The sequence below is a fragment of the Bubalus kerabau genome, chromosome X (genome assembly GCF_029407905.1).
Source record: "Bubalus kerabau isolate K-KA32 ecotype Philippines breed swamp buffalo chromosome X, PCC_UOA_SB_1v2, whole genome shotgun sequence".
Classification (NCBI taxonomy): Eukaryota; Metazoa; Chordata; class Mammalia; order Artiodactyla; family Bovidae; genus Bubalus; species Bubalus kerabau.
In genome coordinates this window covers 92,686,905-92,704,631 of record NC_073647.1, presented here as the reverse complement: position 1 = coordinate 92,704,631, position 17,727 = coordinate 92,686,905, and the positions used below count along the sequence as shown (strand labels likewise).

At 40.8% G+C, this 17,727-nt stretch overlaps 1 protein-coding gene across 10 annotated transcripts in view; it reads right to left on the bottom strand.

The window, feature by feature from the left end:
- Positions 1–17,727, bottom strand: part of HDAC8 (histone deacetylase 8) — a 239,528-nt gene that overhangs the window by 205,005 nt on the left and 16,796 nt on the right. Inside the window, exon 5 of one of the 10 annotated variants that reach the window (XM_055564957.1) lies at positions 12,605–12,972. The exons of the other annotated variants lie outside the window; for them this stretch is intronic. Within the exon in view, the coding sequence (XP_055420932.1) occupies positions 12,948–12,972 (25 nt within the window). The 3' untranslated portion in view covers positions 12,605–12,947. Of the gene's footprint in view, positions 1–12,604; positions 12,973–17,727 lie in introns of those variants that run through there. 10 annotated transcript variants of the gene reach the window in all.

The window sequence follows — 17,727 nt, the reverse complement described above, 5'->3', positions numbered from 1 at the left end:
TGGGAAATCCCATGGAAAGAGGAGCCTGGTGGGCTACAGTCTATGGGATTGCCAGAGTGGACTGAAGAACAATGACTAATGATGTCGAAAAATTTGTCTTTACTGGCCATTTATACATCTTTGAAGAATTGTCTACTCAAATCTTTTGCACATTTTTCATTTGAGTTATTGGTCTTTCTATTGGTATTGCTAAGTTGTAAGAGTTTGTGTATATTCTGGTCAGATTCTTTTCAGATTTGCAAATATTTTTTCACATTCTATAGGTTGTCTTTCTACTTACTTGCAGGTATCACTTGCAGCACAAATGTTTTTAACTTTAATGAAGTCCAATTCATTTTTTCTTTTGTCACTTGTGCTTTTAGTATTGTATCTAAGAAACCACTGTCTAACTCAAAGTCATGAAGATTTACTCCTAAGTTTTCTTCAAAGATTTTTATCTTTTACATTTAGCTCTCTGATCTTTTACAAGTTAATATTTTATATAGTATTAGATAAAGCTCCAAATTTATTCTTTTGCATGTGGTTATCCAGTTATCCCAGAACCATTTGCTGAAGAGACTATTTTTTCCTCATCGAATGAATGGTCTTGGTATCCTTGTCCAAAACTGACCATGGATATATGGGTTTATTTCTCAACTTTCAATTCTATCCTTTGACCTATATGCCTTTCCTTATGCCAGTAACAGATTGTTTCGATAACTGCAGTTTTGTAATAAGTTTTCAAATTAGGAAATGTTGAGTCCTCCAACTGTGCTCTTTTTAAGAATTGTTTTGACTATTTTGGGTCTCTTGCAATTCCATATTAATTTTAGGATCATCAAGTAAATTTTTGTAAGAAAGCCCAGGCCCAGATGGGTTCACCAGTGAATTCTACCAAATATTTAAGGAATAAATAATACCAATTACCTGTAATGTCTTCCAGAAAACAGAAGCAGAGGGAATACTTCTCTACTTATTTTATGAGATTCAGTTCAGTTCAGTCACTCAGTCATGTTTGACTCTTTGCAACCCCATGGACTGCAGCATGCCAGGCTTCCCTGTTCATCACCAACTCCTGGAGTTTACTCAAACTCATGTCCATTGAGTCGGTGATGCCATCCAACCATCTCATCCTCTGTCGTCCCCTTCTCCTCCCGCCTTCAATCTTTCCCAGCATCAGGATCTTTTAAAATGAGTCAGTTCTTCACATCAGGTGGTCAAAGTATTAGAGTTTCAGCTTCACCATCAGTCCTTCCAATGAATATTCAGGACTGATTTCCTTTAGGATGGACTCTCTCTCTCTTTATGAGATTACTATGACATTATCTCAAATAGAGAAAATCCTAAGGGTTCTTCTAAAAACTATTAAGAGTAATAAAAATTTTAACAAGATTGCAGGATACAAGATTGAAATACAAAAATCAATTGTATCTCTATACTAAAGAAATGAGCAATACAAAAGTGGAATTAAGAAAATTATACTTATAATTTGTCTACCTGATGTGAAGAGCTGATTCATTGAAAAAAGACCCTTATGCTGAGAATAATTGAGGGCAAGAGGAGAGGGGGTGACAGAAGATGAGATGATTGGATGGCATTACTGATTCAATGGACTTGAGTTTGAGCAAACTCAGGCAGATAGTGATGGACGGAGAAACCTGGAGTGCTGCAGTTCATGGGGTCACAAAGTCGGACATGATTTAGTGACTCAACAACAACAACTTATATATTATGGCATCAAAAATAATAAATATCTAGGAATAAATTTAACAAAAGAAGTACAATAAAAATGTATCTGTCAAAATGTATACTGAAAACTACAAAAACATGTTTGAGGGAAATTAAAGAAGATCTAAAGTAATGGAAATAAGTTATGATTCTTGAAGTACATTAATACATTTTCAAGAGGCCTGTCCTAATAGAGCTAGAGATGGTAGTTTCAGAACTTGATATATGTTGATTATCACATGAAAGGATGAAGAAAACAGCTGATAGCTTTTTGGGTGTGGAAAGATACCCTTTAGAGATTTACTTCATATATTTTGGGTATTTGACTGCAATTTTCTAGAAGTTCTGAAATATGTTTTTATAATTTTGTCCATTTTCTACAGTGCCGCAACTGTTGGAACCTGTGCAAATTTCCATGGTTGTTGGCAATTCAGGGCAAGGGCAGTTTTTCTGGCATTTGGCATTTAAGGGCACCCCATCCAAGCTAATAGCTTTTATGATTCAGGGTTGTGCTTAACAAAGTTGCATTCTTACTTTCAAATAAAGTACATTTCCCCTTATTTACAGTACTAGCTGATCAAACCTCTTATTAATTTCAGGTATGTCACTGGTGCTTCTATTGCTGTTGCTTCATTAAACGGTGCTATCTGCACCCTTATGGATAATTTCTATGTTTATGAATTGAAATGGTTATAGGAGATCAGCAGGAGAGAAAAGTTCAACTGATGAGAGGTGAGAGGTATAGCAGAGATAGAAAGAAAGGTGGCTTCCCAGAAATCAGAAATGTTTAGGACTTCCCTGGTGGTCCAGTGGCTAAGACTCCATTCTCCCAATGCAGCAGGCCCGTGTTTGATCCCTGGTTGGGGAACTAGACCCACATGCTGCAACTAAGACCTGGTGCAGCCATATAGATAAATAAATGATAAAAAAGAAATCGGAAATCGCCAAAAAATTTCAGTGTTTTTTTTTCCTTTTTTTGTATCTCTTGCCCACCTAATTGTAATAATCCTCTCTTGGTGCCACCGTGTCTCTCCCTCTGTTTAAGATAGTACTCATGGTGGTGGTTTTAGTCACTAAGTCCTGTCCGACTGTTGTGATCCCATGGATGGTAGCCCACCAGGCTTCTCTTTCCATGGGATTTCCCAGGCAAGAACACTGGAGTGGGTTGCCATTTCCTTCTCCAGAGGATCTTCCTGACCCAGGGATCAAACCTGTGTTTCCTGCATTGGCAGGCGGATTCTTTACCACTGAGCCACCAGGGAAGGCCCAGACAGTACTCACAATCCTTTTATGCTTTGATGCTTTGATCTACCTGTAAATCTACACAGGTCATAAGGTACTATGGAAAATCAGGAAAATAAAATTCCTGAAGTCTGTTCTTTACATTGGCATACAGACTATGTATTGCAAAATACACATATTTTGCAAGTAGTATTACTAAAGTAAACCTTGTAGCAGACACATTCCTAAAAAGTTTTGTGATAACTGACTCTTTGCAAATCAAATCTTGAATTCACCTGAGAAGTTAATTTAAGGAACTCAGTGGGTGAATCCTGTCATAGTGAAGGCTCCTCCTATAAGATTAATTCTCTATCCAAACTTTGTATCTATTCATTTGGCAACATGCATTTTTAAAAAAATTTCCTGTGTTTTCTTAAATTGGAGTACACCTGTACTTGGATCTTTAAGACAGTCCTGAAGTCACTATTAGAACACATTAGCTTTCTTTTCCTGTCTGCTGGGTATGATGATCTAGGGAAGGAAAAGTGGACTAACAAATCCTAGCTTGTGTCATTATAGCCTTGACTGGTTAACATATTACATAATCAGATGTTTCCATGCCTAATGTCCAAACCTTGTCAGATCTTCTGTGGGCTCCCTTTGCTGACACCCTGTTCACTACTCCTGCAGCCAGTTCATGTTGCTGCCTCTTGAGAGAACTGATTCAATGACTTTAACAGATCAAGAGGTTCTGTGTTTATTTCCTCTGTCAAAGAGGGACACTGAAAACCCAGAAATCTTCCATAATTTGATTTCATAGTTACATCCAGGAAGTCCTCTTAGGGACTTACGTGTTCCAATGATAGAAACTGGGGTAAGACCTTGATCTCTCTTCTTCAATTTTTCAACTTATCAAAAGGTTCCAACCTTACCCACCTCCTTGGCAGAAATGTTATCATGATAACTTTAAATAAAAGCATTTATAAAAAATCCAAAGTACTCACTGTCCTAATTATCTAACTCACATTTTTTTTCTCTCATTAAGACCCCAATTTTAACTTAACAGAGCTAAACAAATCAGCTTTATGCACACCTGCTTCCTTCCACATAAAACACACACACAAAATACATGGACCTGATTGTGGGAAACCAGAAATTAGTCCCACATAACGGATTTTCTTTTAACCACCCACTCTACATTTATAGTCCACTTTAAGGGCTCTGTGCCTAGAGTTGGCAGCTCTAAAAACAGTGAGATCAGTTTGTCTACAGTTGTTCCCAACCTTTTTTGGCTCTGGTACACCTACACTTGCTTCCAAAAATATACCCCACAGTCTGGTGCTCAATGGAATGAAAATCTTTCCTGAGCTAATAGAATATAAAACAGAGAAGGCAATGGACATAGTTCTGCATTTTAGAGTACTCATAACAACACAGTGAGGAAAACCAGTGCAAATGATGCAACTAACCCTGCACTGAGAGAAAGGGAGCTTTGAGCTGTTTTTTCAGAGGTGGTAAAGATTTACACTTCTCGGTCTACATCTTCCAGCTTGGCCTCCCTTGAGACTGAGGATATGCTTTTGAAGAGATAGCCAGCCAAGGTCATGGTGCAGCCAATAGCACTGGAATCAGTGGAAACTGGCTCGTACAAGGACAAAAATCATGGTCTTGGCCCCACTGGCACTATGTTCTAACTAGCCACTGATATTGAATGTGACAAAACCAACCTTCATCAGAAACAGAAATTCACTTGAATACTAACACAGATAAATTGTTTAGTCTCCACAACCTGAATTCAACACGAAGCCTATTCCAAAGTTGTCATCTAATATGGTAGAAAAACCCCTTCTTTACCCATACTATTTCCAAAGTTCCATAATTTATATTATTCCTCCCAATAATTAACTTTATTTCAAGCAAAAAGGCTTGAATTCCAGCTATTCACACCACATTTCCTACAATTAGCATGTATTTCTGAGAAATTTTTCATAAACATTGATATTGTTTATATGAAATAAGCCTTGAAGGGCAAACAGAAGTCTCTCAAATTAATTGGGGTACCTTCTTCATAGGTGTGTATTTCTCCTACAGGAAATTCAGATAGGAATTCCTGGTCAAGACATTAACAAGAACTTAACAACTTTCAAGATACCTCCTAAGGGAAACTAATAATTTCTTAGAGAAGTTTTGTTAGTTGTCTGGAATAAAGTCCATAGTTACCCCTTGACTCAATCCACCTTGCATGATCTATAATTACTGTTATATTAAAGTGTATCAGGTAAGATTAGTGATTTCAATTCCTCTCAATTTATACCTTATCTTGATTTGCCCCCAGTCTCCAGAAGAGTTTAAAGAGCCAATTTTTTTAAACTAAATTCCAAAGATGATGTATAAAAGGCACGGAAAAATAAAGATTCTCAGAAGAAAAATCCACCAAATTCTAGCAAAGATGAGGTAGGAAGTGAATGTAGCTGACTAGCACTCCAACTAAGTTCAGTGGTATCAATTGTATATGAATGTGTATGAGTAGTTGGATTAAATATTTGAAAATGCACTTTAAAAAAGAAAGTTGAATTTTGGTGGTAATACAGTTCATATTAAAGACAGTTTAGGGTAGAAAATTAAATGAAGGTAAAGTTGTAGAATCACATGTCTCATTCCTTTCTCTTCTTTCTTCCACAGAATTCTTGGTTCTTATATTTAAATAGCAAAACTGTTATTCAGTTCAGACATTAGAAAAAACACAAAGTCAGACCAATTAATTGTAGATATACACTTTGGATTTGCACCTTCAATTTTCATTTAAGTTTTCTGAGAAAAGATAATACCAGCATGGGTTTGCTGACTATGGAGAATAAATTGAAAGGTTTACTCAAAGTGCACACTGTTGTAGAAAAATTCACCAATGCTGTAGATATTTGCCTTGCTCTACCAAGAACTAGCTTCAGGTACTGTTCATATTTATTAAAAACAGGTACTGGGAAGAACAATAAAGAAAGGTTATATGTCTCAGACTATTTGAAATGATTCCATTAAATAGACTGAAAAAGATATTAAAATACATAAAATTGACTGAAAAATACATACTACTGAATATTATGGCTAGCACTTCTCAAAACTGCCCCAGGTCATCAAAAACAAAACAAAACAAAAAAAGCCTGAGAAAATGTCAGAGTCTAGAGGAGCCTAAGGAGACACGACAACCAAATGTAATGTAGTATGCTGGAGAGGTTCCTGGGGCAGAAAAAGGACATTAGGTAAACTAAGGAAGTTAGAAGAAACCATAAACAATATCAATATTGGTTCATTAATTTAAATATGTGTTTGTATAAGATGTTAGGACATGGGGACTCTCTGTATTATCTGCTCAGCTTTTCTGTAAATCAAAAACTATTCTTAAAAAATAAAGTTTATTAAAAATGTGTTCTGTTTCTCAGGTTATTTGGAATGATTCCACTAATGAAATAGATCTAATACTGAGGGCCTAGCTCACAGGCCTGGATCAAGGGCACTCAAGAGACTTCAGCCATCAGATGACAACAGGACAAGGAGTCCACAGTCCCATAGTAATCCAGCTCAGAAAGCTGCAAATCCAGACACCCAAACCCCTTCAGAGAATTTCAATGGGAACAGTTGATAATTAAAATCTATTTAACTTTCTTCACCCCAAACAACCCTACAGCTTGTAAACACATTGTAGGCAGCAACTTTCAAAAGCAGTGAAATCCCTATTTGCTTAAGTTAAACTAACAATTGGGAGGTGGGGTGGGGGACAAGCTATCCCTAGTGACCTGCATCCTCCATCAGCCACCAGCCCCTCCAAATGGAGAGAGGTGGGGAGTAGAGACAACCTGAGCCTTTAGCAATTCCTAGCTCAGGCACTACAACATTGATGTTGTCTAACACCATTGCTTACATAAATAAAGCACACAAACTCCAAGTCAGACTCTTGCTCTCCTCTTGCTTAAGGATTCTTTAAGCACCAAGGACCATGGATGCTATATTCATCAGCTAAGTTATGAATGCTGAAAGGTAGTTTCTTAATGGAAATACTGACCACAGTTAATCAGTAAAACACAAATTTCAAGGTGAAAATCTCTTGATTCTAAATATTCATTCTATATACACACACTTATTAAAGACTTATTATGAACCAGATGCTGGGATGATGGAAAAAATAGCTTGAGAGAATAGTCTGAGCAGATGAAACAGTTTAGATGAACATCAGATGAATAAATAGAAATGTAGATGACGCTAATAGAATCTCAAGCAGAGAACATTCTTGATTTAACATCGCATGCCCTCTAGTGGTCTTGCGGTTAAAATGCAAAGCTTATATAACCCACAGTTTGAAAGTGAAAGTGAAGTCGCTCAGTTATGTCCCACTCTTTGCGACCCCATGGACTGTAACCTACGAGGCTCCTCCATCCATGGAATTTTCCAGGCAAGAGTGCTGGAATGGGTTGCCATTTCCTTCTCCAGGGGATCTTCCTGACCCAGGCATCGAACCAGGGTCTCCCGTATTGCAAGCAGACGTCTGAGCCACCAGGGAAGCTCCTGGTCAATATGCTGCAACTCTGATGTGCTGACTGCTCATTGGACTCTGTGAACACTCAAATCTCTGACTGCTGTGTGGGATCTCTTTTCTTTCTTTCTCTCCCTCCCTTCCTCTTCCCCTCCTCTCTCCCTCTTTCTAATTTCATAATACCTGTTACAATATTACCATTGATTCATTCAACAAATATCTATTGAGGTCCTACCTTAGAAAGCACTAACTCATATTTCCAATGTAAATAACTTTATTATTTAATTTCCAAACATTTTGATATTTCATATGTCAACTGGTGTACCATGAGGGATACTCCCTGAAAAGGTTGGGAATCAGTGTTTTCCACTCATCTCTCTCCACCCTCCCATTCCAACTTTCACACTTGATCACTCACTCAAAATTTTTTTTGAGTTTGCTATTTGCCAGGTAGAGTTCTAGGCAGTGAAGCTATAGTAATGAACAAAAACAAACGACAATCCCTACTCCCTATGAAGTTTATAGTCTAGTGGAAGGAGGTATAAGGCATGAAATAAATAATGAATAAATAAATATTTTGACAATCAATAGCTGAAGCTCCAATACTTTGGCCACATGATGTGAAGAGCCAACTTGTTGGGAAAAGACCCTGATGGGGTCTGACTGGGAAAGACTGAAGGCAAAAGAACGGGGCGGCAGAAGATGAGATAGATAGCATCACTGACTCAATGGACATGAATTTGATCAAACTCCAAGAGATAGTGAAGGACGGGGAAGCCTGGCATATTGCAATCCATGGGGTCACAAAGAGTTGGACATGGCTTAGCAACTGAACAACAACAACAAAAATATGGAGGACAATAGAACAGAGAAAGGGCAATGGGAGGCTTTTTTGCAGTGCAAATTTTAAAAACATGGTCAGGGAAGGCCTGAGAAAGTGATATTTGAGCAAAGACTTGAAGCAGGTGAAGGGGCATTAACTGGGAGAAGAATATTTCAGATAGTGGGAACAGGAAGGGCAAAGGCCTAGAGGGGGGAACACATCTGGTAAGTTCAAGGGAAACGAGGAGCCTGGTGGAGAGAGAACAGCAAGGAAAAGAAGAGAACAGTTGTTCTACAGGAGAGGGGGAGAAAAGGGGGATGACACAGGGCTCTGTAGGCTGTGGTGGGGACTTTGGCTTTTACTCTGAGTGAAACAGGGAACCAAGGTAGTGTTTTGAGCAGAGGAGTAATAAGATCTTACTTCTGTTTTCAAAGGATCACTGTATCTGCTGTGTGGAGAATAGACCAAATAAAAACAAGGCCAGGAGCAGGAACATTAGTTGGGAGGTGATCGCAGTAATCCAAGAGAGATGGCAGCTCGGACTAGGGTTATAGTGCTGGAGGTAGTGCAAAGTGGTTAGATTCTGGATATAGTTTAAAGATGGAGTTCGGGTTTTTTTACAGACTGATTGTGGGGTGTGATGATTCCAACATGTTTGCTTTCAAAAACTGGAAGAGTAGGGCTGCCATATGAGTGGGGGTGGGGGCTAAGTCCAAAAGGAGTTAGCTTTTGGACATATATTATGTCTGAGATATAAACCAGACACCCAGCAATCAATCTACTCTCTACCATCTCCTACCTAGCTATCCATTTACCCACTAAGATTTCTATATGTCACAAATCCCTTGACATCTCTGTATGTCTTTTGGTGTGCCACTTCCAATGTTACCAACAATACCGCCTCCTACTTAGGCAAGAACCTGGGTATTTTTGACGCCTCCCTTTGCTTACTCCCAACCCCAAGTTCTGTCAGTTATGCCTCTAAAATCACTCTCAAGTGCTCTCCTTCCTTTTCACATTCATTGTCACCTCCTGTGTTCATATTTTCAAGATCTCTTCCCTGGTTTCTGAGCACAGCAGTTTGATCTTTTTCTTTACTAGTGAGACTGGGTAGAGGGGTCCACTGGATCTGGGGTTAGAAGGTACAGGTGGAGGCAAGGGGCGGGGCAGAAGTAAGAGTGTTATTTACTCCTGTCCTGGCACCTGGACCTGAAGACAAATGTCAGAATTACATTTAAGAGAGAATGCTGATACTGAGCTGGGAAAGCATACCTATAATAGGATTTGATCAAAGTCACCTTGGGTGTCCCCCCATCTGCTCAATATTTCCTGATCAACACCCTTCCAGTGAATCAGACAAAAGACTAACCATGATGCTGCTGGAAAGCTAACATCTCTTTCATGATGAAACTGGTTTCTCAGTCTTAGGCTGCTGGGGCTAACTGCAGGGTACAAGCTAGACAAGTGCATTGGGGAGCAGCGAGACTGGATGAGAGATCACTGAGTAGGAAAGGCATGAAGTTCCAGGGGCTGCTGATGTGTGGAGGTATGTGGGTGGATGACTGAATTCACTTCAAAGGTTTCTGGGTAAGAGTCCTTCAATTTCTGGCATGGGCGGATAGGGCCGTGCCAAAAGGAAATCACACTTGAATGACCCAATTAGTGTCATTCATATACCACTCAATAGCAAACACTTTCTGGTGCTTAGTACAGGCCAAGTATTACTCTATGTACTTTGCTAACATTACTTCATGTAATACAACTGCTTTGTGAGGTAGTTACTTTTTATTATCTCCATTTTATAGGTGAGGAAATTAAGGAACAGAGTTTAAGTAACTTGTTCAAGATTACAGAGGAAGGTGCAGTGTTGGGATTCAAACCCAAGCAGTGTGCCTTAGAGTCACTACTCTTGGCCCCTCTGCCATGCTGTACGGTGAAAGCTAACAGAATGTGCCCTTGGCTAGTCCATACTTGGTGATCAACATATTGACCAGACTCAGGGATGTCAGTGGTTCCAGGAACTAGTCAGGGCAAGAGTGGACTGAAAATAATTAATGCCATGAAGGGAAGAGGTCTGAATGGAAGGGTGCATGGATTACAAATGAATTCTGAGGAGGCTGGGGGCAGAGAATCAATTGTATTATGTATCCGAGGTAAGCTGTACTGCTGTTCTGCCAGGACCTGGTCAATCCATATGGCCTGGAAGATTGTCTGCCAGTAGTGGTATGGTGAAGGGGTAAATGTGGGAGAGGAGGATTTTTGAACGGCATTCTCCAAAACTAGTTATTTGAACTGTAGGCTGTGGCCAGAGAACAGATGGCTATGTAACTTGTGTAAGTGGAATGCCTTTCAGATGCATGGGCAGTAGTGATTGGTGTAAACTGCCTAATAGGGAAAGACGGATCCACCAGGAAGAAGGTGTTACAAATGCTGGAGAAGGAAAAATCTGCCCTGAAGTTCATTAGGATGATGTCCCAAGAAGCTGAAAGTTACCTAGGTCTCTCTGTCTCAACTGTAGGAGTCAGAACTATACCAAAAGTTAGGTCAGATATGGGGTAATTAGAAGAACCCTTTGACCAGGAGTTCTCAAACTGTGTTGTGCATCAGAATCACCTTAGGGAGGCGCTGGTTTAAAAAAATTTTTTCTTGGGCTTTATCCCTAGAGGGTCTGATTCAGATATCTTCATTTTAGAATTAAGGTGCAAGTGGTCTACAGGCCACAGTACAAAACACATTCCATGAGATTATATTCAAGTTTGAATAGGCTATGTTGGTCTGTTGGAGGGGTGCCCACAGGCACAGGCAACCCCTGATCCTAATAGAATGGGGCAGCTTAGATAATAAACTTCTGGACTGCCCCAGGATGGACCTGATTTTTATACTCTATACATATACCCTCCGGTTCCCCAGGCAGTGACTGGGGTAAACGGCTATGACATCCTCAGGCTAGAATCCATTTCCACTGTCCCCTGAAATTCTGAATTCTGCAACTGGGCCCAATTAGGGAAGGATCTATTTGGCCTGGTATGGGCTGGGTTTACAAGTCTGTCCTGGCTACTCTGGGCTACAACAATTTGAGTTCATGATCACAAACTGCTTGTCCCTCTCAAAGAAAGTGTTTCCTATCTTAAAGGTGGCCTTGATCACTAAGAGCTCTCATTCTCACTCGGGGTAATTGACTTTGTTTAGGACCAACTTCCTGGAGATGTGGATGTAAGGGAGAGAGATCAAAAGTACCCAGGTCCTCCTGTGGCAGGATAATACTCCCCACCCATCACCCCTCCTACCCATCTCCCTCTCCCCACCCATATCCCTGTACCTGATTGCTGAAGGCATTAGTCAATGGTATAGACCAGGGCCATTTTTGTGTTTGGGGACCAAATTCCTTTCTCTTAAAGAGAAAGGATACTGGGGAAATAAAGATGCAGAGGTAGTAGATGAATTGCTGGTTGTATAAAGGGGTTGCTGATGCCTTCAATCATTAAAAAAAATTGTACCTTATCCTGCACTATGTAAACTCTGTCCAGAAATATCACTTTCACACTTTGGGGCTTGGCTTGGGGATAGTGCTATTGTAATCATTCAACTATCACATAGCTCAGACATTCTGTGATGTCTCATTAAGTAAATTTATCAAAATATTGCCCAGGTAAATATTCTAGGAGGTGGTAGTGAAAGTGTAAGTCGCTCAGTCATGTCCAGCTCTTTGTGACTTGAATTCTCTGGGCCAGAATACTGGAATGGGTAGCCTTTCCATTCTCCAGGGTATCTTCCCAACCCAGGGATCGAACCCAGGTCTCCCGCATTGCAGGCAGATTCTTTTACCAGCTAAGCCACAAGGGAAGCCCCTTACCAATTAGGGATGGTCCCTCTGTCTCTTGATAATGAGGATTCTTATTTCCCTTATGGGTAGAAGCTGGACCTAGCAGTGGAAAGGTGGGTCAAACAGCAGATTCTGGGTGATGTTTGGGAGGAGTAGGGGTTTAGGGAATGCCAGCAGTGAAACTCTGACAAAGCAAATGGCCTGAGTCTCGAAACCAATAGTGAATAGTCTATTCTCAGCCAGGAGCAGCTTATAGGCAAAGGGGAAGTGGAAGTGTAGTGAGTGACAAACAATATCAGGGCTGACTTTAGCTCAACAGGCAGTGGGACCCACTGGATCAGTGACTTGCCTGAGCAGCTACCTAAGACACCCTGAGTGTAACCCAGTCTGGATATAATGTGACTTTTATCAGATACTTACTATGCACCAGGCTCTTTGGTAGACTCTTTAATGCAATGATAAGATTTAAACTCCATCACCCTCAAAGGTATGTACTATTATTATCTCCAATTTACAACTCTGGACACTGAGGCAGAGAGAGGCTTTGCAGCTAGTAATTGATGGGGATGGAATTCCCTGTGCAACACTGAACCACTGTAACAGACTATCTTCCCTAGATTTCATCTGATCTGGGGTACTATGGAAAAGGTTTGTTTATTTTGTTTCATGATAGGTCTGTTTTGCCGGTGCCAGGATGGAATGGGTGTAAAGAGGAAATAATAAACATGCTTTCCATGGCTGAAGGAGGAGTCTGCCTTGGTGCTGAGGCAATGTGGCCAACACTGAATCCAGGCTTCCATTTTCATGCAGTGATTTGTTGGTTTGGAAAGGCTGCAGGTGGTGTGGTGTCAGCAGAGGAGGTGGTTCTGCCTGCTTGGTTAATGAGATATAGTGCACATAAAACACTTTGGAGAACTGGAACTGGGATGCAATCCACTGTCATTCACTCTGTGCATAAGGAACCAGAGCTCTTGAGAACAGAGCTCCGGTAGCTTTGACCCCAACCATCAACTAAGAGCCAAAGGTTTTGTTCTACATTCTTCTTGTCAAGTTTGCCAAGAGACAAATGGCTCTACCATTCACTGTCCCCAGGTGGAAGTCCCAGAAACCAATGGCATTCTAAGGGAATATTCTCTCCTCTCCTAGAAGGGAAGCAGGCAGAGGGGGCCCAGCTGGCACAGATCCCGTGCTGCCAATTGGAAGGCTGAAATGTCATAGGATAAGATGGCAAATAAACAGAATTGTGGGAGGGAAGGGGAGGTTGAGCTAGAGATAGATGTGGTCTTAAATGGATTAGCAAAACGAGGTAAAGGAAAACACTGGGAGCTGTAATGCAGTCAAACTGAAAGAGGTGAGGATGAGGAAGAGCCTGTCAAAATAGACGAAGATGTGATCTCAGAAAATTCTGAAGATTAGGAGTTACTATCCTGTGTTGGGTTTTAATACCTCCTAGTACTCTTGTCTGGAAAATCCTATGGACGGAGAAGCCTGGTAGGCTGCAGTCCATGGGGTTGCTAAGAGTCCGGCACGACTGAGCGACTTCACTTTCACTTTTCACTTTCATGCATTGGAGAAGGAAATGGCAACCCACTCCAGTGTTCTTGCCTGGAAAATCCCAGGGACAGAGGAGCCTAGTGGGTTGCCGTCTATGGGGTTGCACAGAGTTGGACATGACTGAAGTGACTTAGCAGCAGCAGCAGCAGCAGTATATGCTAACACAGAAAGAGTGAGTTCCATTTAATGGGATCTGGGTGGGACAAGATGGCTTCCTAAGAGACTGACTATAAAAAGCAGAATCAGAGAATTCAAAGAGGCCTGTGAGCAAGTGACAGAAGTGGGCAAGAGTCATTTCACAAACAAAAGCAGAGACCTTGGGGCTGGCACTCATTAATAGGCAACCCAACTACTTCTCTGTTATACCCTCCTTGACTCCTTTGCTCTGGCTTCAAAAGAGGTAGGTTTCCTCCTCCCAAAGCCACTCATTCCATCCTCTCCTGCCTCCTCCAAGGCTTTCCTCCATTTCTTATCCTTCTCATATTTCCATTATTTCCCTTTCAGTCTACAAATGTTCTTAAAGCTCTTAGAACAAACCCAACAAGTCAGCCCTCAGCCTTTACTTTCCCTTGGCCACTGCCTTCCTCTTTCCTTCTCATTTGAACTTTTGGAAAGATCAATGTTCCGTTCTTATCCATTTCTTTAGTTCCTGCTCAGCCCTCAACACTTTGTATTCCTATCACTCTCCAGAAAGTTCTGTTACCAAGGTCATTAATGACTATATTAATTGCCAAATATGACTGACACTTTAGTTACTCTGGATTCTTGAGAGCTGTTTTCTTCTTTAAACTCTTCTGCTCCCTTGGGATTCTATGTGTGCATGCTTCAGTCATGTCTGATTCTTTGCAACCCCATGGACTGTAGCCTGGTAGGCTCCTCTGTCCATGGGATTCTCCAGGCAAAGATACTGGAGTAGGTTGCCATTTCTTCCTCCAGGGGATCTTCTCAACCCAGGGATAGAACCCAAGTTTTTTATGTCTGCTGCTTTGGCAGGCAGCTTCTTTACCACTAGCACCACCTGGGAAGCCCTAGGATTCATGGTCCCTTTCTATTTTGATTATCTGCCAGCCCTGATTTCTGCTTTTCAGCTGAATTCACTGGGGCTTCTTCTTATACTTGCCTTTTACAAGTTGGTATTTCCTGGGGTTCTAGGCTCTATTTTCTTTTTCCCCTCATTCTCTGCTAGTTCTGTTAAGTAATCCAACCCATTTTCCTGGTTTGCAACACCATTTCATATGCTGGCAACACATCTGCTTCTAGTTCCAAATTTCATTACATTTCTAAATCTGGGGATCCAATTTTTTTTAATTAATTAATTTATTTTAATCAGAGGCTAATTACTTTACAATACTGTAGTGGTTTTTGCCATACATTGACATGAATCAGCCACAGGCGTACCTGTGTCCCCTGTCCTGAACCCCCCTCCCACCTCCCTCCCCATCCCATCCCTCAGGGTTGTCCCAGTGCACTGACTTTGAGTGCCCTGCTTCATGCATTGAACTTGGACTGGTGATCTATTTTACATATGGTAATATACATGTTTCAATGCTATTCTCTCATATCCAATTTTCTTGGGCACTACTTCTGCTGCATACCACCATCTACTCCTGTTTACTGAGGTAGTATACTTCAGGGATTAAATACCCAGGTTGAAGAATTAGGCTGCCTAGGTTTGACTCTCATTGCCCTGCCCTAGTTCAGGTCTTCATCATTTATCAGTGAGAGTGTTGATACGCTATTCAGTCCCTCGACCTCTAGTCTACACCTCCTTTAATCCATCCTCTATAACACTGTCAGTTATTTTCCTAAAACACAAATCTAACCGCATTACTTCCTAATATAATATTTCAGTGCTCCCCACCCCATTTCCTATTGCAGAGTTTCTTAAAGTGTGTGCATCAGAATCACTCCTAGACTTTGAAAGTACAGGCTCCAATGTCCCAGTCCAAACCTATCTGATCAAGAGAAATTTGATCTTTGAGAAATCTAAAAATCTGCATTTTTCAATTTTGATTCCGATATATGTGAAGCCCTTCATGAGCCATATCCTACTTTTCTACCTCATCTACTGTCATTATCCACTTTGTACTTTAACCCTCCAACAATTTGTGTGGTTTCCCCATCTGCCAAGAAATTTTACATTGCTGCTTCTGCAAAGGCGGTTGTGACCTTCTGCAAGGCCCTTCATCTCTTTGTCTCCCTGGCACACTCCTTTTTATCCTTCAAAGTCTTCTTCACCAGAACCTCCTTGCTGAGAAATTTTACTTACTTTCCTTCTCTATAGCTGTTTCTCAACCAGTTTTTCATTATCACTCCTTCACTCAAGGAGCCTTTCTAGACACCTTTTCCTAATCGACCCATCCACAAAATTTTAATATCACAGATGTACTGAACACCTGTTTATGTACTGTGACCCTTTGGAAAACCATAAACTATGTAGCATCTAAGTTTTTTTGCTGCCCCTACTCCCCTACCACCTGCCCCATCAAAAATCAATGCTTTTTCCCTTGGGAGGAGTATCACCCCTGTTGGGAACACATACTGTGCAGCAGCAGACACTGTTAGCCAAACCAGTCTTCTTGAAGTTTACCTTTGGTTTCTCTGATAAGTCTTTTTTGATTCTTCTCCTATCTCTCTGACCATTCCTTCTTAAGACTCGACTTTGTAGGCCTTTCTTCTCTTGCCTGCCTTGTAAACACTGAATTTCACAAGGCTCAGTATTTGAGTTTTTCCCCCTGCATTATTCTATACATGTTTTCCAGGTTATTTTGCCTAGTTTTAATTACCACCTATCATGCTATTGAAAAAGCATGAAAAGACCCTGATGCTAGGAAAGATTGAAGGCAGGAGAAAGGGACGACAGAGGATGAGATGGTTGGATGGCATCACCAACTCAATGGACATGAGTTTGAGCAAACTCCGGGAGATGGTGAAGGACAGGGAAGCCTGACATTCTGCAGTCCGTGGGGTCACAAAGAGTAGGACGTGACTGAGTGACTGAACAACAACAATGCTATTGACTCCTGACTCCTGAATTTTGCATCTTTAGTGAAGATGATTGTCCTGAGCTCCAGCTTCTTGCTAGTCTAAGTACAGGTCACACATTGGCAGCATTTAGTGTCACCTGGGAGTTTGTTATGAATGCAGATTCCCAGGTTTGCCCCTCCCCCAAGACCTGAATCAGAATCTCATTTTAATAAGATCCCTGAATATTTTGTATGCAGATTAAAGTTAAGACATCATAGGCTGGACCCCATTTCTGGCTTTCTAATAGACATCTTTAACTGGATGTTCCATAGGCACAGCAGTTCCCATCCCCTATTCTTCTTGGTTAAAGATAACACATTTACTCAGTCATCTATACAAGAAATCTAAATCACTCTTATGATTTGTATCAAACTGGTTACCATTCCTACCTAGTCTAGCTACTAAATGGCTGTTGAATTTATTCCCTCATCTATGCTCATCACCACAGCTTTCATCTCCTTTTGGAAAGATTATTATCACAGTAAGGTCCTAACAGATTTCTCTAGCAATATTCCACACCGTGCCCCAATCAATTTACCTACCAACTACTGCCAGAATCATATTCATAAAATGCAAATCCGATCAGGTTACTCTTCCTGACTAAAAATTCCTTCAGTGATTCCTTATTGTTTAAAATCAAGGTTCCTAACCAGGGATCCACATATAGGCTGTAGCAGATCCTTAGACTTTCTGAAACTATAAGAAAAAAATTATGTATGTACATTTTTCTAAGGAGAATGTTATATAGCTTTTATCAGATTTTTAGAGTGGTCCACAACCAAAATAGGTCAAGAACTACTGACTTGAAGGATCAAGTCCAAGCTATCAGCTTGGCATACAATGATCCTTCATACCTCTCCCACCTTACCTCTAGCTACTTGCCTATAGGAGCCCTTGGTTTCAGCTTTACTTATGGACTTGGAAGTGCCCTCAGCTTTCACACCTCTGCACCTCTGTACATGCTGTTCTTAGAATAACCCCAAGGTCATATACACAACCAGTAAGATTGCAGTCTGGATTTGCACCTAGGTCTTTCTTCAAAGTTCA